The 24,905-nt window shown below is 43.0% G+C and overlaps 1 protein-coding gene across 3 annotated transcripts in view; it reads right to left on the bottom strand.

The window, feature by feature from the left end:
* Positions 1-24,905, bottom strand: part of TTBK1 (tau tubulin kinase 1) — a 103,800-nt gene that overhangs the window by 61,743 nt on the left and 17,152 nt on the right. For all 3 annotated transcript variants that reach the window (XM_014962426.1, XM_014962427.1, XM_014962425.1), the window contains 3 exons: positions 11,089-11,162; positions 6,483-6,623; positions 5,123-5,227 (listed from right to left, as the gene is read on the bottom strand). In XM_014962426.1, the coding sequence (XP_014817912.1) occupies positions 5,123-5,227; positions 6,483-6,623; positions 11,089-11,162 (320 nt within the window). The remainder of the gene's footprint in view (positions 1-5,122; positions 5,228-6,482; positions 6,624-11,088; positions 11,163-24,905) is intronic.

The raw sequence follows: 24,905 nt of genomic DNA, 5'->3' as shown, positions 1-24,905 counted from the left end.
TAGCTCTGTTGTCTTAAGATGTGCATCAACACTGACTGCACAGTGAATAAAGCTGCTCATATCTCTATCATCTGAACCATGGCAGAAGGTTGTATCTAGAGGAAATAATAGTTAAATCCCTAAAAAAGCTCTTTGCTTCCTTGCCACTAAAGTGATACAATAGCACAGATCCTGGGAAGATCCCATGGAGAAAAAGTGTGCGGGGTGTGGAAGGTGCAGAACATAAGCTTGAAAAACAAGAGCATCACCATAACCTGAAGAGAAATGGAAGAACAGAGGCAACCTGAAGAGAAATGGAAGAACAGAGGCAACCTGAAGAGAAATGGAAGAACAGAGGTTGTGAGGTGTCCTGGGAGAGGACGATAGAAGCTCTCATGCCTAACCTGGGAAAGCAGCTCAACTGGTGGCTTACCTCAAGTGCCTGTCCACAAACACATACATGAAAGAAACAGGAGTTACTGGTCTATGTGCTGTTGCAAAACGATGATCTCACTGGGATTACAGAGACTTGGTGGGACAGCTTGCATGGCCCAAGTGCTGCAATGAATGGAAAGAAGGACTGGGAAGGCAAGGAGGCACATTTATGCAGGAGTGGCTTGAATGTACGAAGGTCTCCTTTCAGCTGGTGCTGAAACAGTCACTGCTGATGGTTAAGTGATCAGCACCAATTAACACAGGTAACGTAATGGTAAGCATCTGCCACTGACTGCCTGATCAAAAAGAAGAAGTAGATGAAGCCTTCTTTAGACACCTGAAGGAAAGCATTGCAATTGCATACCCTGGTACTCTCAGGGGACTTGAATAACTTCTGCATCTGCCTGGAGAGGCAATACAGCAGGGTGAAGCAACCCAGGCATCTTCTGGTGAGCAGAACCAGAAAAAAAGAAATAAAGGTTCAGAGTCACAAAAAAAAAAAAAAAAAAGGATGACACTGAATGGGAATACAGTTTATTCTCTCCAGCGTTAGGTCATTCACTCAAAGTTTGGAATTCTCAGGTTCAATAAGCTCCTCTCCTACAGGTGTTCATGCATTCTCACCGGACAGCAGAGTACCACAAACATTGTGTATTTAAGCCACAGGCAGAATGGGAGCAGGTGTATTGTGATCCCTCTCATTGAAGCTTCACAGTTTTGCATAAAATTAAGGCATGTTCCTAGAAAAGGGCTCTCAGGAGCCTCACAGCCCTGGAGATGGTCCTCTTTACTGTGACTAAGTTATTCTTCCACTCTCTGTTCCAGTAAATACGCAAGTATTGAGCAACAAAAGATGCTAAGGGTAATGGACCAGGAATACTTTGTGAATTATCACTTGACAAATGGGAAATTCCAGGTCAAACATACCCCGCTGAATACAGATCACAGACCTTATCCAGTATGTGCCACCTTTCAAACAGGAGAGAGTGGGGCTCGGAGGGGCAGGGAGGAGCAATAAAGAAATGAGCATCTCCTTTAGCAGTTTTTTCAAACTGCCTATCTTTTCCTTCATTTCCCTGTCCTCCCAAGTGTTTGAAAACAAAACCCTTTGGAAATACTACATTTTTTTTGCACTGGCAGTCTGTCCTGTTTATCGTAATAGCCAGAGTCCCTCCTGCCAGCCAGGATATTGACTCTGATCCAAATGACAGAAATGCTGATGGTAGCCAAAGAAGCAGCCTTCGGCCAGGCCCTAAGCAGATCTCAACACACAATGGACACCAAATGGCTTACCCAACTGATGCACATCTGCTCTACCTGTCCAAAGGAGTGACTATCAAAGACTGACTTCTACAACCCTCAGTATGGAGTAATGAGACTGTTGAGAACAGCTGAGTTCCCCTGAATGCTAATGGAGGGAAAATTGTTGCTGATGCTTCCTTCCATGCTTGCTGGCTCCAACCATCTTGTGTCTTTATAGCGCAATGTGAGTTCCTACAGACTGTAGGAGACTCCACAACCCAGGAAATTTTGCAACATCAGGCAAGGGGCAAGTGGTAGAAGGGTGAGACCATTCCCATCAAAGCAAATCTGTGCAACAACAGCTTTTCCCCAAAGAGTAGCATTTGTGCTAATATTAGCATCCCACATCAGGTCCATCAGGTTTGTTTTCCTAGAAGCACAGAATAAATTCAGATTCAGAATAAATTTGGATCTAGTTCAACCAAGTGGCCCACAACTTTACAAATGTCAAGCAATCAAGTTGAACTGTCAAGTAGCTACCCTCTGTAAAGACAAACAAACCAAATACACAGTACTCATCAGAAGCTTAGCAGAGTAACAGGTCCTTAGGTAAAAGCTACTGTGGTGGCCCTTGAAAGAAGGTCTGGAAAGCCAGAGTTGTAACAGCTGAGGATGGAGGAACTAACACTCAATGAAGATCACGGACAGTAAAAATCATTCCACTTCAAAGCTTTGATCAACCTCTAGAAAAATCAGAATGAGACCTTTTTAGCAACAGCCTATGCTATCTGCCTACTAAGGAGCTCCTTGCCTTTTCATATTAAAAACATTCATACTGTTTGGCATCAGTGAATTGCACATAAAAATAATTTCGCAAAATCAGCACAAACACAGGTTTGTAGAGGATTTGCTCCACAGGATCACAGGCTTTTCTCTTTTTCAAAATCAAAGGTGTTTTCAAAATAGAAAAGTGACCAAAAATAAGGCGGCAAAAGATAAGTTAAAAAAAACCAACAATGCCAAGGCATCCTAAAAGCCAGGCCCATTATCTGTCTTACTAGCAAGTCATTTAGAGTCTTTCTGAAAAGCTGATAAGCAAGATTGAGGTTATGAATCTCAGAGGATGTGAAAACAGCAAACACTTTCTATGGTATTATTCATAAACTCTGACAATGGTTCTGAAACTGCAGGAAACTGCACGGAGCCTATTTGAGCAGAAAACACCCGTTAATAAATGAATACTACTGAAAGCAAAATTCAGACGTGCTTCCAGAAAAAGAGAAAGCGAGCTCCTTCTCCTACCTATCTTTTGTATTGTACCTCAGAACTAAGTCACAAAAAAACTAGGCTCAGGATGATCATGTTATAAATCTGGGAATTGTATCCTTCACGGATAAAGGTACTGAAAGAGAATGGAGAAAGAAGAATTTATCTTACTGGCTTGAAACAATCTTTTTGGGGAAATAAAAGATAAAGTTCTTAATGAAATAAAGAAAAAAAAAAAACCTACACAAAATCTCATTTCACTTGTCTTCATACCATCCTTCACCCCCATCTCCTTCCTAATGCTCAGTGGATTATTTGGGCAGCAATCACAGCATGCTTCTCCAAGTAAATGGCCCAGTCCTTTAAGTGGGACTCAACAGCGGTATCAGGCAGCAGGGACACAAAAGGATCGAACAGCCCAATGACTATAACATAATGTTAAAAGGGACTCAAGTAAATATTTATGTATTTTTTATTATATCATTTTTGTCAAAAAGCCTCACCACCCGAAGTGTGGCATGGGAGAATAGGTACAGTAGGGATATAAGACTCTGCTCCTATGATCTTCCCACATCCCAAACTAATTGAGACTTTTTACCACTCTCAGCAGAAGATATTCCCACCCCCCAGGTGATCCCTGAGTCTTTTTGTCAGGAAAAGATTATGTGTCATTAGTCCTTCTACAAGGCCCAGCTGTGGCAAGCAACCAACCAACCATCAGAATGACCCCAATGACCCTTGTGTCCTTACCAAGCCCCACCTCACCCACAGCAACCCAAGCAGGACACAGCTCATGACACAGTTGAAGTATCTTTTCTTCTGAAAAAGGTCAAGTTTGGATGTCGTGCTGTTTGCAAAACCAGGGCATGGGAGTACTCTCTAACAATGTAGCAAAATAAAAGCAAAGTAATTTTAAATTAGTGAGAGAAAGGGAGAAAAGAGAGGATCCAAAAGAAGAGACATCTGGAAAAAATAGTTTCTTTAATTGTAAAGAGAGAACAGCGTTCAAACAATGGTACTTGAAATACAGGCATAAAACATAGTTCGTTTCACTGAAGCAATGAAGAAATTTTGCAGAAAACCAAATGCCAATTTCAATCCATAATAAGCTTGAATTTTGACTGCAGAAAGAGGAAAGGAGTGGGGCTGCATTTTGAAAAGGGCAGTCTGGAAAAGGGTTATCCCCAAACTACACAGCTCTGACAAGGAAGACCAGTAGCACATAGTGTGTTTCTTTTCAAGACCAAGACGCAGACACAACCTTAGGAACTGCTCCCATCTACAGCTAAATAGAAAAAGCTTGCTATGTCCAAGTGAAAATACTTACAAAAAAAAAAAGAAGAAGAAAAAACAGAAGAAAAATCCTCCAGCTGTGTTCATCTGCCAAAGACACAAAATCTGCTCACTGATCTTTACTTTCTTCCCAGTCCCCAGCCATATCCTGCACTACAGTCTCTGAATTTAGCTCTCACATTGTCAAGATGTTCTGGAACAACAATTATCTTGCAGATGGAGAAAATGTGCAGACCAAAAGGTGTAAGCCTAGGATGATAAACAGAGAGATTGTTCTGAGCCCTCCCTGCTTGTGCTGCGTTCTGAAATCGATCTAGGAATGCTCTGACTGATACCTAGAGCATCTGAAGCTTAACACATCCTTATGAGTGACCCCAAATAACACAGTGCTGGTAAAAGGACTGAAGATAAAACAGAAGTGGTGAAAGTTAGGCCCCCTGGCCTTACCTCCCCTCCAGCAGGCACGCTGAAATACTCTTGCTAAGAAATCTGGACGGGGGCAATACACATAAAACCATCCTTATGAGTGACCCCAGATCACAGAGAACTGAACTAGGCCAATACTCTGGGACTACAGAAGTTACATGGCCAGCATTGGGCTCATCCTTCTTTGCTCGGCCACAATGTACTCAGTAAAGTATTCCAAGGCTGTGGAAAATATGATTATCCTAAAGGAACAACAAAAAAAAATAATTAAAAAGCTACACACCTTGTAAGACAAAAGCAAGCATCCCTTCTTAGATTCCCAACTCAGTTGAAGTCACCTGCTGCTTCTCACCTTGCAGAAAACGCAGTCCAATAAAATCACCAAGCATAACAACCACAAATCAAACAAAATCACAAAACCTTTCCATGCCTAAGCAGTTGCAAAACTCGGGGGGAAAAAAAATACTTAAAATTTACTTACTGGCCGGACTTCACCAGTAGTGTTGGTATACTGACGCGCCAGACCAAAGTCTAACATGTAACACTTCCTGTATGTTGAAGGTAAGCGGCCCATGGCAAAATTGGACTAGAAAAAGAAAGAAAAGAATCAAATTGATACCAGCAACTTGGGTAAGAGTGGCCATTTGTTAACAGAACTTTGCCATACAGACCCACATTCCTCTGGTGGAAACGTAAGTCAATGAGAAGAATTTTAAGATGCGTCTTAAACATCATGACTAGAGAGAGAAGCACTGCGACATTAAGAAGTTCACTTTGCAGATTAAGAGACTGTGGAGTCTCAAAATAACTAAAATTCACATTAGCTTAGCTAAATTTCAGCTGCTATGAGGAAGAGCTACATTTAACACCACTAGCTCTGCAGCGAGAGCTCTGTCACTTGCATAACAGGCTGGAGTTATTGTAGACAAATGCTTCTGTTCGTGGTTCAGCTGCCAGCATGCACTATTCTGCCCTAACTCCCTTAATCTCCATCCACTCTATTGCATTACCTAAATTTATCTGAACATTCAGACATCTAAAAAACAATGGATTTTGGTTCCTAGTAAATAAAACGACAACAAGCAAATGAAGCAGCCCTTTTTTTAACCCCCATCTTAAATTATAGCCTTTACCATAATGGATGGCCGATAAAGGATTTGTGGCCAGTCACATTAGTGACTGATTTTCAGCTGAATCTGACCAAAACCAGCTGATTTTAGAAGCAGCACATGATTTTGCAAGAAGGAAGATGGTCTCAGGGATGGTGTAGTGTTCAGATCAAGCAGTGAAGAACTACAGAAAAAAGACTGACTCCTACAGTGAGACTTGGAATTATTGTACCTCACCCAGGCAGATGACTGTGTTTCCAATACTGGAAACTATACTTCAATTTTTTTTTTTAATGCCAATTGCTCAGAAAAGTTTAAGAAGATTATTTAGCTAAGTCAAAACATGAAATAGCATTTATTCAAGCGATGGGTCAGAGAGCAAGACTTACTTTCTGAACCTCTTTTATAGTAATAATTGTTTGGACTCCAAATGGTTCAAAATTAGATTGCTTTGTCATGTGATCTTGACTGGCACAAGTACAACTGACAGTTACTAACCCACTATGGAGTAGCCTATGCTAATAAAAATGAGTTTACTCTGCCCTTAAAGGAATGACAATAACTATATTAATATTCTGTACTTATAGAAAATAGCCAATGTGTCAGACAGAAGGAGTGTGCAAGGAGGCCTAAGTGTCTCCAATGAGATCTGCCCATATTCAGACTATCTTTATTGGCTCAAGCAGAACAGACAGACAACCAGCCAAAAGAAAAATTTTCAAAACAACATACAGGCTTGATGTCACGATGCAGAAATCCCACAGAGTGAATGGCTTCTATTGATTCCAGAATTTGTTTGCCTAATCGCAGCGTTGTGCTCAGTGTGAAAGTCCCTCGAGGCTGACTCCTTCTAAGATCTGCAAGATTTCGGCCCTGAAACAATCAATAAAACATTTAAACCATGACATTAAAGCATAGCATTTCACAGCTGCAAATTCTAATGTGCATCCCCCAAAAAAGCAGAAATGCTAATCAGACAGGTGCTAACCTTACATCTGCTTTATTTCTTGTGTATGATTTTCCAAGACTTCCTTTTGGCTTTTAAGTGATGTATTTGCTGATAAGAAGATACCAGACCATTAGCTGGGAAAAGCAGCTGATGTGCTGTTTGGGAAAAAGGCCAACTGCATCTCCTTACTGTTAAAAATCAGCTTCTATATAGTCTGGTTAAGAACAACCTTTGACTGTTCTCTGAGCCATCTAAAGATTAAAGCAGTACAGGTATGATAAGCGGGTCATGAAGCCACTATATATTACAGCTCACAGAAGCAGTTTCATCAGAAACTCTAGCACACAACCATCTGGCTCAAGTCAGCATCATTGTGGCAATGCCACAACGGGGAAAGCTGTCAATCAAGAGAACCATCCCCAAAAGTCAGGAGAGGAGGACTTTTCCGCTGACTTAAAAAATACTTATTAAAAAACCTGGTAATTTACCTCCAGTTAATTAAATTTGTTGTACCAGCTATACGTGGAAATAAAGAAAATTTAGGCAAAAAAAAAAAGGACAGACTAAACACCAGAAGAATCACAGTATTCTTTGATCTCTATCATCTCAGTTTTATGTATACCTCTTTATTTTTGTAAAGAAAAAGGTGATAAAATGAGTATATTCTATGGCAGTGTACCCCTCTAATCTACAGAACTAATGCATTTATCAACTGATCAAAAACATCATGAGTGAGTCCGCTACTTCAGAGATCATGCATCAAGAACAAAAGTTACAGGGACACGCTAATTATCACTATACTATAGAATCTCATGATTCTGCTTCTGCAAAGACATACATGCTTATAATACAAGTCCAGATGTATTCAAACAAAAGGCACAACAGAAGATATAGAAAATATTCCAAGCACTTCCAGTGAAATGCCATCTACTTATCCACCCCTTTCCAGTTCTCAAGTTATCTACAGACATTAAGGGGCCAACTGCAACTGGCTCTTTTAGCATATGACTGGTCTCTGAAGCTGGTTTGACCCACGTTTCAATCCAGGACAGTCAAGCCACCACAACCAGCCCAGGGTTGCTCTTTAGCATGAACAAAGCAAGACTAAACTACTTCTCTAGTGTTTGTATTTTTTAACTCTTGTGACAGCTTACTAGAGGCAGCAGGGATATCCTGAAAGCTACTGAAAAGCCCCCTTTATGGGAGGGAGTGGTCCCAGCGCAGTTACACCTCGATTAAACCTACTGCTGGGGGTGCTGGGCCTCGCTCAGCGGCTAATCGCAGCGTTGTGCTCAGTGTGAAAGTCCCTCGAGGCTGACTCCTTCTAAGATCTGCAAGATTTCGGCCCTGAAACAATCAATAAAACATTTAAACCATGACATTAAAGCATAGCATTTCACAGCTGCAAATTCTAATGTGCATCCCCCAAAAAAGCAGAAATGCTAATCAGACAGGTGCTAACCTTACATCTGCTTTATTTCTTGTGTATGATTTTCCAAGACTTCCTTTTGGCTTTTAAGTGATGTATTTGCTGATAAGAAGATACCAGACCATTAGCTGGGAAAAGCAGCTGATGTGCTGTTTGGGAAAAAGGCCAACTGCATCTCCTTACTGTTAAAAATCAGCTTCTATATAGTCTGGTTAAGAACAACCTTTGACTGTTCTCTGAGCCATCTAAAGATTAAAGCAGTACAGGTATGATAAGCGGGTCATGAAGCCACTATATATTACAGCTCACAGAAGCAGTTTCATCAGAAACTCTAGCACACAACCATCTGGCTCAAGTCAGCATCATTGTGGCAATGCCACAACGGGGAAAGCTGTCAATCAAGAGAACCATCCCCAAAAGTCAGGAGAGGAGGACTTTTCCGCTGACTTAAAAAATACTTATTAAAAAACCTGGTAATTTACCTCCAGTTAATTAAATTTGTTGTACCAGCTATACGTGGAAATAAAGAAAATTTAGGCAAAAAAAAAAAGGACAGACTAAACACCAGAAGAATCACAGTATTCTTTGATCTCTATCATCTCAGTTTTATGTATACCTCTTTATTTTTGTAAAGAAAAAGGTGATAAAATGAGTATATTCTATGGCAGTGTACCCCTCTAATCTACAGAACTAATGCATTTATCAACTGATCAAAAACATCATGAGTGAGTCCGCTACTTCAGAGATCATGCATCAAGAACAAAAGTTACAGGGACACGCTAATTATCACTATACTATAGAATCTCATGATTCTGCTTCTGCAAAGACATACATGCTTATAATACAAGTCCAGATGTATTCAAACAAAAGGCACAACAGAAGATATAGAAAATATTCCAAGCACTTCCAGTGAAATGCCATCTACTTATCCACCCCTTTCCAGTTCTCAAGTTATCTACAGACATTAAGGGGCCAACTGCAACTGGCTCTTTTAGCATATGACTGGTCTCTGAAGCTGGTTTGACCCACGTTTCAATCCAGGACAGTCAAGCCACCACAACCAGCCCAGGGTTGCTCTTTAGCATGAACAAAGCAAGACTAAACTACTTCTCTAGTGTTTGTATTTTTTAACTCTTGTGACAGCTTACTAGAGGCAGCAGGGATATCCTGAAAGCTACTGAAAAGCCCCCTTTATGGGAGGGAGTGGTCCCAGCGCAGTTACACCTCGATTAAACCTACTGCTGGGGGTGCTGGGCCTCGCTCAGCGGCCTGGCCACAGGCTGCCAGCTCCCGGCACAGGCCGCCGCTCTTCCCGGCTTCAAAAAGCCCTCAAAAATGCTCCTTGCCGGCCCTTTTTTGCCTTTATTCCCTCCCTTGGTGCAGATTTACCATACTGCGCCGGCCCTTTTTTGCCTTTATTCCCTCCCCTGGTGCAGATTTACCACACTGGAGGCTGGTCTCCTCAGCGAATGACTGTTAGGGCGGTTACACCTCATGTAAACCTGCTGTTACGGGTGCTGAGCCCGACCAGGCCCCCTCAGTGGCCCGGCCCTCAAGCTGCTGGCTCCCAGCATGGCTCTGCCCGGTTTCAAAAAGCTCTCAAAAATTGCTCCTTGCCAACCCTTTTTGCCCCAATTCCTTTCCCCAACAACTTAAAAAGTCATCATTTGCAAACAATGAAACAATTTTTAGCTCTGCCTACTCTACAAGTTCAGCTACATAGTCAAGAACAGGCTAGAAAGTAAGAGGTTCTGTGCAAAGACGTTTTTTTTCCATGGTATAGTCATCTTCATCAGGCTTGTTAAGGAGAGGATTGGGGGGTGAGAAGCCTTGTTCTTCCATGAGCTCCAGATTTGAATCATAGAATCCTCTAGGCTGGAAGGCACCTTTAAAATCATCTAGTCCAACCATCAACCTAAGTCTGATTAAAAAAACCACAAAAGAAAACCATACAAAAAGAACCCCCACATTACTAAACTATGTCTCTAAGCGCTATGTCAACCCGTCTTTTGAAAACCTCCAGGGACGGTGCCTCAACCGCTTCCCTGGGCAGCCCATTCCAATGCTTAATATGCTTGCAGTGTGAAAATTTTTCCTAATATCCGATCTGAATCTTCCCTGGTGCAACTTTTGCCAATCTGAATCTTCCCTGGTGCAACTTGAGATCATTTCGTCTTGTCCTGTTGAGCCCATTCCAATGCTTAATATGCTTGCAGTGTGAAAATTTTTCCTAATATCCGATCTGAATCTTCCCTGGTGCAACTTTTGTCTTGTCCTGTTGCCTGTTCCTTGGGAGAAAAGACCAAACCCCCCCAGCTACACCCTCCTTTCAGGGAGTTGTAGAGAGCGATAAGGTCTCCCCTCAGCCTCATTTTCTCCAGGCTGAGCACCCCCAGCTCCCTCAGCCTCTCCTCATAAGACTTGTGCTCCAGTTTAGCCCTTTCAAGAATCATACTCACATTTTCACAGTGGAAGCCAAGCTACTGCTGAGCTTGGTAGAGATGGGGGAGCCAGAGATTACTCCCTTTCATAGAGAGGGCCGTGCTGCTGGTGTGACACCACTGGCTCCCACCACTCTCTGAGCCCTGGTATAAGACACATATTTTGAATGCTGCATCACTGAGCTCAGCAGGAGATATTTCAAACAGCTGCTGCTGCTGCATAACACTGTGGGTAGCTCTTGCGAGTGTTCTGATTTGAGTGCTTTCTCAGAAAACTGTCAGAAAGCCAACTTAGGCAGAAAAGCAGAGCTATGAAATATTTTAGCACATCTTGACAACTGGAGCTACCCCAAGGGATATCACAGCAACACCACCCCTTCTCACTGTCTCCCATTCCATCCACTTTTGATGTACCACAAAGTCTCTACATCAGCGTTTGGCCTTATTCTCTCACTGTAAATCCTTTGCTATGATGCCATCTCCATGGGAAAGGGAGGAGAGGAGAAGCACAGAACTCACCTGAAGCTGCATGACGACGTAATTAAATTTTTCATTCCTTCCACAGCCAATAAATCTGCAAACATGATCCTTCCCTGAAAAGAAACAGAAACATACAGAATGGAAAATAAGATAACAACCCTGTCACCACGATTTTTAGAAATATGGTTTCTGATCAAGGGCTTGTAACCATTAAGTAGGCTCAAACAGGGAGTTTTGCAGAACAGACTGATTTTGTTTCTACTTCCCAATCTCACAGCTCATGAGAGTACTGACATTCAACAAGAAAACTCCTGTGAAATAGCTGTGACTGGAAATCAGTGTGAAGGATCCTTAAATTCTCAAACTGCCACAGAACACAAGTGAGAGTGTGTGACAAACTGCAGTTTATACCACCACCATTTGCATGCAACACCACCACAGCCACCACCAGCCCTGAACTAAACCATGGGCAGCACATATGACCACATGGTTTCACAGGTTCACTGGCAGCACGCTTAAGCTCATTAGAATCATAGAACGGTTAGAGTTGGAAGGGACCTTAAAGGTCTAGTTCCAACCCCCCTGCCATGGGCAGGGACACCACCCACCAGACCAGGTTGCTCAAAGCCCCATCCAGCCTGGCCTTGAACCCCTCCAGGGATGGGGCAGCCACAGCTTCCCTGGGCAACCTGTTCCAGTGCCTCACCCCCCTCACAGCAAAGAATTTCTTCCTAATATCTCATCTAAATCTTCCCTCTTTCAGTTTAAAACTGTTACCTCTCGTCTTATTGCTCCACTCCCTGATAAAGAGTCCCACCCCAACTTTCCCGTTGGCCCACTTTAGGTACTGGAAGGCTGCTCGAAGGCCTTCCCGGAGCCTTCTCTTCTCCAGGCTGAACAACCCCAAGTCTCTCAGCCCGTCACCACAGGACTGCTCAGCACTGGTCACCATCCATTCTCCACCCAACCTGTATTTGTGCCTGGGCTTGCCGTGTCTGAGGTACAGGACCTTGTACTTGCCCATGTTGAACTTCAGGAGGTTTGCATGGTCCTGCCTCTCAAGCCTGCCCAGGTCCCTCTTGATGGCATCCCTTCCCTACAGCGTGTCAATGGCTCCACACAGCTTGGTGTCATCAGCAAACTTGCTGAGGGTGCACTCAATCCCACTGTCCATGTCCCCAACAAAGATGTTAAACAGCACAGGCCCCAGTACCGATGCCTGAGGAATGCTACTCATCACTGGTTCCCACTTGGACATCGAGCTATTGACCTTCACTCTTTGAGTGCAGCCATCCAGCCAATTCCTTATCCACCAAGTGGTCCATCCACGTTTCTCCAATTTAGAGACAAGGATGTCATGCAGGACAGCGTCAAGTTACACCAATTTTACCCAGTAAATGCCGACTTTTACACACCATAACTACACTTGCTCTTAGCACTGCTTACCGTGAAAGAACTAAACTAATGCTACTTCAACACGGACAAACTCTGATTTTAAGAGCCAGAAACATCTGGAAAAAAAAAAGAAAGATGCTTATGGGAAACCTCCATTAGAACATTTAATGGAACATTAGAGGAATTTAATTATAAAAGAAGGAAATAAGCCTGGGTAATATCATGTTGAGTTCTGGCATGGTGTTACAAGCACAAATTAACACCTATTCAGGCAAAATCAAAACCAACCAGCCACCCCGCAACACTCAGCTAGTCCTCTAGGTTTATTCTCTGTGCTACCAAAGTGCTGCTGCAATGTCTACATTTCAGCACATAGTACCAGGCAGGATCTATCTTAAAAAAAATAAATGCAGAGAGAGTGGAGGCTGTGGTTTCAGATCCCGACCTGTAATGGATTTGTGATGGCAAGTTCTCTGGAGCAGCAGATTGATAACAGAGTAAAGGTTGATGCACAGGACAACGGTGACCATTTGGTTGCGGGCAGGGTTTCGAGGCAGGAAAGAGGATGACCATCATTGCATAGCTTTGCCCTGTATTTCTTTGAAGCACTTCAGCCATGGTGATTTTAATTAGCTTTAAACCCCAAGCTTATTGTTTCATACCACCTCGTTTTAAAATAAAAACAGGAAAAACATCAACATATACAGTAATAAGTAACTGCACTGCCTGTAACACCCTTGGGACCCTGCTCTTGCTCTCCTTGTGTGCACCATAGGTCTGGGGCATTAAAAACTGTTGGGGACAGCAAGATGTGACAGAATAGGGGCCTGGAGGGCAGCAGGAGACAAAAAAACCCCAGCTTTCTCACTGAAGAACCACAGAACCATACCAAAGCAATATGTATGGCTGTGGAATATGGAGCTCCACCCCAGGGCTCTCGGTAAGAGCATCAAGAGCCTGCTCTCCAGGGTCCAGCAGAATCCCACAGCAGAACACCCACACTCTCTCTCTCTTTCCACAAGGAGATAAGAGAGCTGCTGGCAACCAGAACTGGAGGGACAGTACTCCCTTTGGAAGAAAAGGCTTAAAAACCAACCAACCGATGAATCAATCCTAGTATCCACCTATACCTGGTTAGATAAGCAGGAAGTGGCTGCAAATCCTTCATGTCTCTGGCACAGACTTAAAAGACATTGTCCAGTTTCAGGACTGACCGTGGAAGACCATGCTGTGACCATCAAGGAATGTCACAAGCCACCATATTTCAGGAAAAGATACTCAGAGATCAGGAATGTAGTCTCCTCAGAATACCTCAGGGCAGCTGGAACACTCCTGCTTGATCCTTTTTCTCACATACCAAGCCTGTGTCCTGTCTGTGTCCATAAGTACTGGTGGCACTGGTTTCCAACTATCTGCAAATTCATTGCCAATTCAGTGTTGATTTTGACATACATGTTTTTTGTTCTCTGAGGGAACTTGAGACACTGCCTGGTTGTAGCACACATCCTGGTGTGGGCATTACCAGGAAGGGACTGCCAGCAAGCCCTAGGTGTCCAACACGTCTTCCTCCATGGAAGTCCTCCTCCATGGGGTCCCAACATGGATGACTCTGCTGCCTTCCAGTCCATACAAAGGCAACCTCAAAGCCAGATTTGTGGCTACTAGTTCAACATAGCTGGATAACCTCAGAGAGAACAAGTGATGTTTCTTTAGGAACTTATGATACTGGTGCGCTTCAGCAAACTGGGAGCCTACAGAGGTCTCAGGCAGGATGGACAGGCGAGCACAGGTCCATGCTCACCCTAAACCTGACTCCTTTAAATCCGTACAGATTTGCACAGACACACACTGGGAGTCCCACTTTGCTTTGTTTTGCCTTTCAAAGCACCAGGAGATGGATATTGAGGTAACAGCCAAAACAGAGAGCTACCGCACAGTAAAAAGGGTAAATTTACTCCAATTTTTACTGGCTTTTATGTTTTAAATAATTGCAAAGCACTGACGGGCAGGACACCACGCGCTTTTTATTGCTGTAAAACAGCAGATAAGAACATTAAAAACCGATCTGGTGACAGGGAGAACCTGGCCACCTAAATCAATCACTTAGTGAAACTAGAGTGGTAGTGTCCAATACACTTGATTGTGACTTAAAACACATCCCTGCTAATTCGATACTGCCTTTCCTGATTTTGCTTATATTCATGAGACCTTTTTCTTAAATTTTATTTACTTAAATCAGCATCCTCCGTAACATTATTGTTTTCTGGATCAAAAAATTTTACAAAAAGAAAAAGCATTTACATTTTTAATTTATTAACCCTGAGAATTGTGTGCACATTTAGGCTGGCAACATGTTTCTCCTTACTATGACTTTTGAAAATTATGAACTAAATGATGATGGTCCTTGATGACCCACATCCCAAACTGATTTGATCTGATATTGAATCCTCCTTTCCAGCCTAAAATGGGCTCTGACCTGATGTTTTGGTCTCAGGAATCTAGGTTCTTCCTGGAACATGCACTATTCTGCAACACAAGCAACACCAGGAAAGGAAGAATAAAGTAGGGGAGAAATGACTAATTCAATTCCTTCATGAAAGAAAAGAAATATAACAGAGCATAGAGAAAGCAGGCTACATTTAAAAGTGGTGTATGTACAGCCAGCTGGTCATATAAATGGGATAAATGCTTCCAGCATCAACCCCTCTGGGTTTCCAAGGCTTTTACTCATTTTTCAACTAAAGGAGGCACCAGGTTACAACTGTTTGCTGTCTCAGAGGAGTTCATGCCATGCTGAAGTAGCAGATGGAGGCTGACAGTCAGGCATGACTTTGGGTTTCCTGCAGATCAGTCCTAAGGCTGATGAGAATTACAAAGCCCACAAGAGCAATCACGTTAATAATAACCTCCTGTGCAGCCAGGATGATGGCACTGTCATACTTCCCTTTAAGGCAGCAGGAAAAAGCCCTCTTTCCTCACACATGCCCTCCTCAAGCATGAAGATCATAGCAGAGAGAGCAGCACAGAAAAGCAAGAAAAGGTTAAAAAAAAAGTTATTCCAAGCCATAGTTAGTATGGGGAGCCTCACCACCATCTTACTGCATTAACCACCACATCACACTTGCTCCTTTGCTAGACTGTTCCACTGAACAGCCACTCTACAGATATTACAGCCCACAAGCTCATACTTTAGAAAATATGTCCTATATCCGTATTTGTTTATTACTAAAACAAAGCAGTTATCTTCCAACAAAGTAAAGGAACAAGAGATTATAAAGAGTTTTGCCCTGTTAACTAACCAAGACAGGTTGGAGGAGTAAGTCAGCGTGATGTTCATAAACACTGACCTGAGAAAAGTTTCAGAGAACATGCACTTTATCTTGTTTCACACATGCATTCATTTTTCCAAGCATTTAGTTAAGGCGATGTTTTAACGTTCATTTATAGAAGAATATTCTTTCTACTGCTGCCTTTAAACTAAAATGAACTAAATGAAGTTACTGAAATGGTCTTCACCATCCTTGTTCTGAAGGAACTTAAAAATTAGAGTCAATAGCCATGTCCTCATGTCTAAAAATAACTTCAAGTATCTGGAAAACCAGCCCTAGGACAGATACTCATCATCTTGTAGAGATACCATTAAAAACCCCATGGTAATACTTAAAAACTTTCATTACACAAAAACTTTCATTACACAGCACTTAAAAAATTAAATGATGATCCTTTTGTGAGTGTATTTTTCCACACAGATCAATTTCAAACTGCTGGAAACCAATATTCATTCCAATCTTCTACTTGTTTAAGTTCTTAACTATTCCTAATATATTTTCAATACAGGAATGAAACTAATCAAATAAATAGTAGGAAAGAAATATGTGACATTATTGTTGCAATTTGAAATGTCATAACAGACTCCATATTTCCCGTATTTTCACCTGCAGAAAAGAAATAACCATTCTTCTCCCCAAAGAAGTTCAAGAATTTAATCTTTTAAATCTATGCTAGAATTATTTTGGGATTCATCTCCGTAGATGAGCTGTCTCATTGCTAACAGTCCACCCAAAACACCGAAGAAACTACTGCACAGACTATTCTAAATCTCATTACAATTACTGTTACTCTTGCATTTCCTCTGCAGTTCAAGGCCAACAGGGACGTAACAGCGTGAGTCCAGCAGCAGACACCAGGATGGTTGCAGGAAAAGAAGAACGTGACATTCACAGGTGGTATCAGAGAAATGGGTTTGTTCAGCTCTAGGAAGGCAGCAGAAGGGGATCTAACTGCTGGCTGGAGCCACCTAACAGAGCAGTACCCAGAAGATGGAGCCTGACTCTCCTCAGAGATGCACAGGGAGGCATTGGACATGAGCTGCAACATGGGAAATTCCCATTTGGTGTCATTTCTTTTTCACCACGAGGGTGGTCAAACCCTGGAACACTTCCCCCAGAGATGCTGTGGGATCTCTATCTTTGGAGATCCTTCAAAACTTCACTAGAAAGGCCCACAGCAATCTGATCTATTTCTTTCTGCTTGGAGAAGGAGATTGTATTTGAGATCTCCACCCCTCCAGCCTAAATTATCCTCTGGATCTATCCATGTCAAACACTCACTTTTCTTTAAAGACTTCCTCTCCCATCAGCAACCTCTGACCTCTCTAATCACAAACTCAACTTAATTCCAGAATCATCAATGATGTTTCTTTTTATTCAGGTAATACATGAAGTATCAAACCCAACGGTACACCGCTGGCCAAAAATAACCAGCATGGCACAACCAGTCAGCAGCAAAACCCAAAAGACAACTGCATAGGAAAAGCCCCAGTGCTTAGTGACATAACTTCATTGAGCACTTGGCATTGCCAGGTCTTGATTATATGCACAGTTACAGAATCATAGAACCACAGAATGGTTTGGGTTGGAAGGGACCTTAAAGATCATCCAGTTCCAACCCCCTGCCTTGATCAGAGACACCTCCCACCAGACCAGGTTGCTCAAAGCCCCATCCAGCCTGGCCTTGAACCCCTCCAGGGATGGGGCATCCAGATCTCTAGGCAACCTGTTCCAGTGTCTCACCACCCTCATTGTAAAGAACTTTTTCCTAATATCTAATCTAAATCTCCCCTCTTTCATTTTAAAACTGTTACCCCATATCCTATCGTTACACTCCCTGATCAAGAGTCCCTCCCCATCTCTCCTGTAGACCCCCTACAGCTGTGGGCATCTAGCTACACAATTGCTCTCACCAGCATTTGGAAAGCTACAGCTATTTCTCAGGCTCTACATGACAGACATAATATACATTTTCCAGCTATCCTCTTTTTTTATTCACCTGTCAACATCTGTATCAGGTTTATCAGCTTATCACAGATTTTGTATCGTGGGGACATTGAATTCACTTCTGTTCAAATACTCTAAAGAAATGGAGGATCCATCAGGACTAGAAAATGAAACGAGAGTTATTTTCATCGTGTTCTAACTTTACTTGAAAATGGTGCCTGTATCTTGGCAAAGCTGACTAATGCACTGCTTTCCTTCCTTTGCAGTTAGCAAGTTTAATCTCTGGTCAGAGAAACTAACTGACTTCAGGGAGTTGTCAACTCAGCTGGAGGCAAGGAGTTTTGAACATGAAAGAAAACAAATTCTCTGCTGCAAGTAAGGCTTAAATAACCACATTATCCAACAGTAACCAAGTAGGATTTGATCAACCGGGTTAATCTTGCTAGTCCTTCTGTAATAACTGAATGAGCTAATGGATATAAAACTAAAAGGCTGGTCATCATCTTCTAATCAAACAGTAAAAGGCAAAGCTGCTTAACCTCGCATGGTATAATTCCCTCTACTTGTTTCCCAAGACCACCAAAAACTTCCAGATGAGCAATTGATAACACACCCCACACAGGGCAAGGCAGAATAGCAAAGGAGTAAGAATTCGACACAGGCTCAAAAAAGCCCATGTTTTAAATCCTCTTTCATCCATCCCATGTCCTTCTCCCGTCCTGTGACACCGTGGTTGACACAGAAACCATGTGGCCCAAATGCCAGTTTATTCAAACACCCATAGGATTGTTCCACACGGAAAAATGCAGTGCTGGGCAGAGAGGCTACAGGTACATCGAGTGTCTACATCTGCCACCCTGTGAGAGCCTAAAAACCTGCCAAGGCTCATCTGCCCGGGTTTCCAGCCTTTACAAATAGCTTGCTTACATCAGCTTAGCAAAACACTGTAGAAACATATAAAACGTGCCTATAAAAGTAACAGAAACTGAATCACAAGAGAGTTAAGGCAGCACTTTTAACATGAAAAATGCACATGTGCACAAAGAAAAGACTAGGATCGGCAAATGAGAAAAACCAAGCAAGATCCCCTCTCTTTCCTTATTTTATTAGGAAACCCTTACCTGTCCAACCCCTGGCAGTAAACAGGGAACAAGCAAGCTCTGCTTCACTATCTGCTGTAATAAAACCAGGTACTTAAAAACTACAATGCCTGTGACCAGGCTGCATCTTGCACAGCTACTCAATATGCAGAAGATCTCTGCACTGCAGAATGAAATTAATCAGAGTCCTACGCAACGAGTTGGGTCACACTGAAAAGAAGGCATTGACAAAGGAAATGACACACTGAAGAGAACTTAGGAATATCTGGCTGCCGAGTGAGGGGGGCCTCACCCCCCCAAAGGGGCCTCACTGCCTCACACCAGGGCAAAACTGCCCCTGGGGATGAAGAGCAGCCAGCTCAGCACCAGAATAACCTGGCCATTTGAACTGACAACCTGACTGTTACACGCTGCTCCACGGTGAATCCCAGCAAAGGAAAATGAATGCTGTGGCCACGTCCATGTTTTCGGGAGCCCCTGGACCGGAAGGCATCTGAAGTGTACACCCCATGAGAGATCCTTTTGCACTGTCCTAGTCTCACAAGCCCTCTGAGTGCTCCCAGAGAGACCTATGAAAAAAACGGGTAAGGACAAGGAGAATACTTTTGGATTCAAAGCACCTGCTGCTGGGTCTCTCACAGCCCCAGCTGAGCATCCAGAGCAGACACGGTGCCTGGTTTGGCATGTAAAGATGGTCTCCACACCTCCCTCTGTAGCAGCCTGAAAGCTAGAGAAAAATAATCCACTGGATTTAATCAGGGATACTGGTTTACTATTCCTGCAATTAAGGCTGCTGTTGGAAAGGCAGACTGACACTGAGGTAGCTCAAGCCAAATATCTCAAAAACTGTGCAAGAGCTGCTCTAACAGAGCCATTGCGTTTTGATTAACCTTAAAGACCTCAGAAATGGGCAACAGAGTCTGGATAGTATTTCACAGGTGCTCCTTTGCAACCTGAACATTGCTCCATGGCAAATCCGGGGTGGTAAAAAAAAAAAGTCACAGGGAGAGCAGGCAGATTTCTTCCTCCCTGTATTCCAAAGGGTTAGAAAAGCATCAAAGATATGTAAAAACATCTACTCTTCTAGAAGCGACTCTTCCTTCAACATGTTCAATGACATGAAACCACTCAATTTTTTCTCCCAATGATTCCAAAGAACAGGAGTCTCAGAGTCCTGGTTTATAATAGCAATGAGGTTTTAAAGCAAGCCCCCATGCTGCCTTAAATCATCGCAGTTACTGTGTGTCAGTGTTGTTCATAGAGTGGCTTTGGGTTCTATAAACTTTTCTGAGCAAACAGAGCCAGAAGCTCCCTTCCAGATGCACATCAAATAGTCCCAAACCCTAAAGGAGACAGTCCAAATCATCAACTGGTTCCTCAGAGAAGGGGACCAGATTAAAAGTAACCCAAAGGAGAATCCCCCAAACACACGCTGTTTATAGTGTAAAATCATATACAATTATCTCACTAAAGATAATTTTACAGTAGTGATTAAGGCAATAAAATGAGGGCTTGGCACTAAAATAGTATTCTTCTGACACAGAAGCTGTATTCAGGCAGAAGTTCCCTGTGCTGATGTGCCAAACTGTCCCTGAAACAGCTTCTGAATTTGTTATAGATAAGATTTTCGTACTTAGTAGGGTAATTCTCTATTAGCTGTCTATAAAATATTTTTTCTTATTATCTTTTTTCATGCTATTACTTTGATTCATTATCCCTATGCTTCACAACTACATACACACATTTCTTACTTCCTTACACCATAAATATTTCATATCATTTCCACATTGCTTGCTACTTATTGCACACGTTTTGGAGATAAATACGTACATAAGAATCTATTACTGCACAAGTCTACTCTCTGATGTGGTTCCTTGGACTCTCCATGACACCCAGAAGCCTTCTTCAAGGAAAGAAAATTTTCTGATCCTCCAGGCAAACCAAAAAGAGAACGCAACTTCCCTGTTCCCCAAGCCCAACACACACTGAGAAAAAGGCTTTGTTTCAACAGAAGCGAAGCCCTGTCAGAAGAAGGAAGCAACAGGACAACACAAGCCAAACAGTGCTTGACAAAGATGAAAAAAAATAAAATAAAAGAAGTTCTCTTGTGGTGCTCTGATTAGAATCGGCCAGACAGTAGCACCAGACAGAATGTCCTGAGCCCTGCAAGCCCAGCAACTCTGTGCGACCAAGGTTTTGATTTTCACTAAAATAGTCCACGGAAGGCAGGAAAAAGATAGAATTTTTTTGCTGGAAACTTTTTGGGTAAATGTACAACCACAGGAAAACTGCAAGCTTCAGCTCATCACCTGCTTGAGGAAGAAAGGCTGTAAGCTGACGTCTCAATCACATTTCACCCATAGCATAGAAGGGCACCAGCCCCAAGACAGCATAAAGAACTGGAAGGTTGATCAGAAGATGATCTACCATCCTTGCACGTAACAATACAAATCAGAAAGAACTTTGCTTTTGGCAAAGGCATTAATATCTAGACAGATAAAGAAAACGCACTGTACAACTAGAAAAAAATCAAGTAAGAGCAGAACAGAATGAATCTACAGGGCAGTTGAGACATGCTGAAGTGGCAGTGATCTCACATAGCCAAGCACAAGTATTACAGAATCATTTATGTCAGAAAGAACCTCTTGAGATCATCTACTCCACTCCCACTGTTCAAGCACAGACAGCTAGAGTAGGTTGCCCACAGCTGCATCCTGTTGGGTTTTGAATATCTCCAAGGATGGAGACTCCACAACCTTTCTGGGTAACTTGTGACAGTGTTTGACCATGCTCAAAGAAAAAAAAAAAAAAAAAGCTATCACCCTCACAGCAGAAAACTACACACAGTGTTTATTAGAAGATACAGAGACTTGCCAGAAGAGTCATTAACTGATTAGTTCCCCAGAAAGGTGCAGAAAAGAGCAGAAAGGACACTGTGAGGGACTTGCAGCTGTGTTCCTGATGTGGCCATTCCTGATGGCAACCTCTGAAAAAGAGCAGCAGCTCATTAGTCCTTTAATGTTGGTGTAATACCTAAATAGAAAGCAATAAAGCTGTACTACTTAAGAGGGACTGCAATGTTAAATCCTATCAGAAAAGTTCAGAGGAATCATAGAATCACAGAATTTCCCAGGCCGGAAGGGACTTCCAAAGGCCATCTAGTCCGACCCCCCCACAGTCAGCAGGGACACCCCCAACTAGACCAGGTTGCCCAGGGCCTCGTCGAGCCTCTCCTTCCAGGCTGAACAACCCCAGCTCCCTCAGCCTGTCCTCGTAGCAGAGGTGCTCCATCCCCCTGATCATCCTTGTGGCCCTCCTCTGGACCCTCTCCATCAGGTCTATATCCTTCTTATACTGAGGGCTCCAGACCTGCACACAATACTCCAGGTGAGGTCTCACCAGAGCAAAGTGGCAGAATCACCTCTCTGGACCTGCTGGCAACGCTTCTTTTGATGCAGCCCAGGATGGGATTGGCCTTCTGGGCTGCAGCTGCACACTGCCTGCTCATGTCCAGCTTCTCATCCACCAGCACCCCCAAGTCCCTTTCCTCAGGGCTGCTTTCCAACACCTCACCCCCCAGTTTGTATTGGTGGTGAGGATTGTTCCGGCCCAGGTGCAGAACCTTGCATTTGCTCTTGTTGAACCTCATGAGGTTCACCTGGGCCCACCTCTCCAGCCTGTCCAGAGGTGGGAATCTTAGACAACACCCTTCCCTTGCTTTTCACCTGGAAAACCATGAACCAAGGATATCACCACCAGGTGGAGGAACCAAGGTAATGCCACCAGCTTCCTCCATCCACCAGCTGTTTGGATGAAGTCAGCATCTCCCTTTCTGCAGTGTTTCTCATCGCTTCGCAACAGCTCGTAGTGAAAACACAGACGACACGTGATTCCCAACTCTCTCAACCTTATTTCTTATTTTAACTTGATCGTTTATTTCAGTAAGGCATTTGGGGATTAACCTTGAACCAAAAAAAGTTAAGTTCTTCACAGAACAGCTTGATTTATAAAAATATGGCTGAAGGAATTTGTCATTCCTAAATGCAGGATAGCTGATGCATAGCCAATTCTGCTGTTTCTGTCTTTTCTGTCCCTTAATATTTGCTAACTGCTTTGCCAAGGGACTGTCCTAATTCCACACTCCACCACTCCCTCTCCCCAATTACCAGGATCCTGCTGTATACAACTGTGGGTGTTTTTTCAAGCATTTGGTATTCTCAACTGTTTTCCAGAAATAAACACTGATGGCAAAGCATGAGTATTAGTCAACTTTTTGCACATTTTCTGATGCTAGTTCTGATTTGGCGACTTCAGGTCATACTTGTCAAGCGTCCCCTGCCCTGGATGTAGCACAGAGTGACACTAGCCAGCACGATAGCATCATCTCTTGGTTTTCTAATAGTCCACCATCCTACACGGTCACACCCTCACTCAATTCTGAGCAGTTCTCTGCCTTGTTTGCCCTCACTACGCTGCTTTCAGACCGCCTGCTCTGCTGTTCTCTGGGAGCTCTGTGTATCCAGACCTTTCCCAGATCAACAGCAACCTTCCTCCTAATGACATGGGTTGATTTCTCCTTTGTTTCAAGTCTCTTTACACAGCTCAGCTGCATCTGTTGCAATACTGTGTATTCAAAAAAAGGCCTTATTGGTCTTCCTCTTAGAAGAGCTGAACTGTGGAAAACTATTTGACCTTCCAAAATAATTACTGACTTTTGCCTTGAGGCTATCTGTCCCAAACATTGAGTAAACCCTGTTTCACAAGACCTGCAACAGTCTCACCCTCCAATTCATATCTCTGGAGATTTTGTGTAAGGGCAGAGGTATAGAAATGGACAAAGGGCCACAAGGCTATCTCTGAAGCATGAGCCTTGGTGATAAGGATACCACTCACTGCTTCATGGGAAGGTGTTTCCTCAGCCCAAGTGGAAACCCTGCAAAAAGGAACATCCCTTCAAAGGTATATTATACTACAACACGTAAACTGGACCTGTTAATAGCTGGCCTTGCCTTCACAAGGAAATCCATGCACAATGCACTTCAGCAAACAGCACTTCTCAGTTCCTCAAAGGCAGACGTGGAAATTCCTTTTTTACATCCTCCCTTAGCGATCAGTTTTTCATAGAAGCCCCCTCACTCTTTTTTTTTCCAGCCAGGAACAACTGCAGCAAGACTGCTCCCTTGCACCTTTTGGTGTTACACTGGATCTCATCAGCACTGCAAAAGCCTTTGGGATACTGGCTGCCTCCTTTCACCCTATTCTACCAGGTCACTCCTGAGAATGACTGTGACTTGAAAGACTAAAGACCAGCACAGGAAGGTTCATCTGAGCAAACAGAAAACAGCATCTTGGCATAGGGCAAGTCCCCCTTCAGCGTCATTTCTTAGGTGGAAGCAGGGTTGGACACGAGTCAAGGAAGGCTCCCATTTTGCTGCTTCCCAGTCAGTTTGAAACCTGCTTATAAGCTTTGCCAAGGTCAGCTATAGAAAGGGATGGCCCCAGAGCTGACTTCAACATCCAAACCAGTATAAAGTTGTGTTAGGGAAAATTAAGAATAGGTGTATCAATCAAATTAACATTAATTCAAAACCACCACTCCTAAACCCAAAATCATTTCATACTTTGCCTTCAGGACAGTCAGGTACATGACAAATTTACTAATTACCAGTTTCCCTATACCTCATGCTATCCACTTTTTGCACTCACCTATTTAGCAACCATTTTACTTGGACACTCTGTCACACTCACAGCACTATGGTGACAAACATTGTCCCTGCCCTCTGGGAGGCTACCACCTCACCTCCTTTCTTACTCCAACACTGCTTTCTCTATTCCTTATTATCTCATCAGTAGCACTACACTGCACAGAGCAGTGTACCAATAATTACGTTTAAGTCTCCTCATTGTTCTTCCAGCCTGGCAGACAAAAATTGTCCCTGTAGTTGGAACTCACTTGAATAGGATGCTTTGCAGAACGTAATAACTTTCTGAGCTGAATAACTTCATGTACCATCACATTTAGATGGAATCTGAAGAGAAAACTGTAAATAGCATTTGCAACTTTGGATTCTAATTGTTAACATGT

The sequence above is a fragment of the Calidris pugnax genome, unplaced genomic scaffold, assembly GCF_001431845.1.
Source record: "Calidris pugnax isolate Ruff unplaced genomic scaffold, ASM143184v1 scaffold147, whole genome shotgun sequence".
Lineage (NCBI taxonomy): Eukaryota > Metazoa > Chordata > Aves > Charadriiformes > Scolopacidae > Calidris > Calidris pugnax.
Note: the sequence above shows the minus strand (reverse complement) of the source record. Positions and strands in the feature narration are given on the sequence as shown.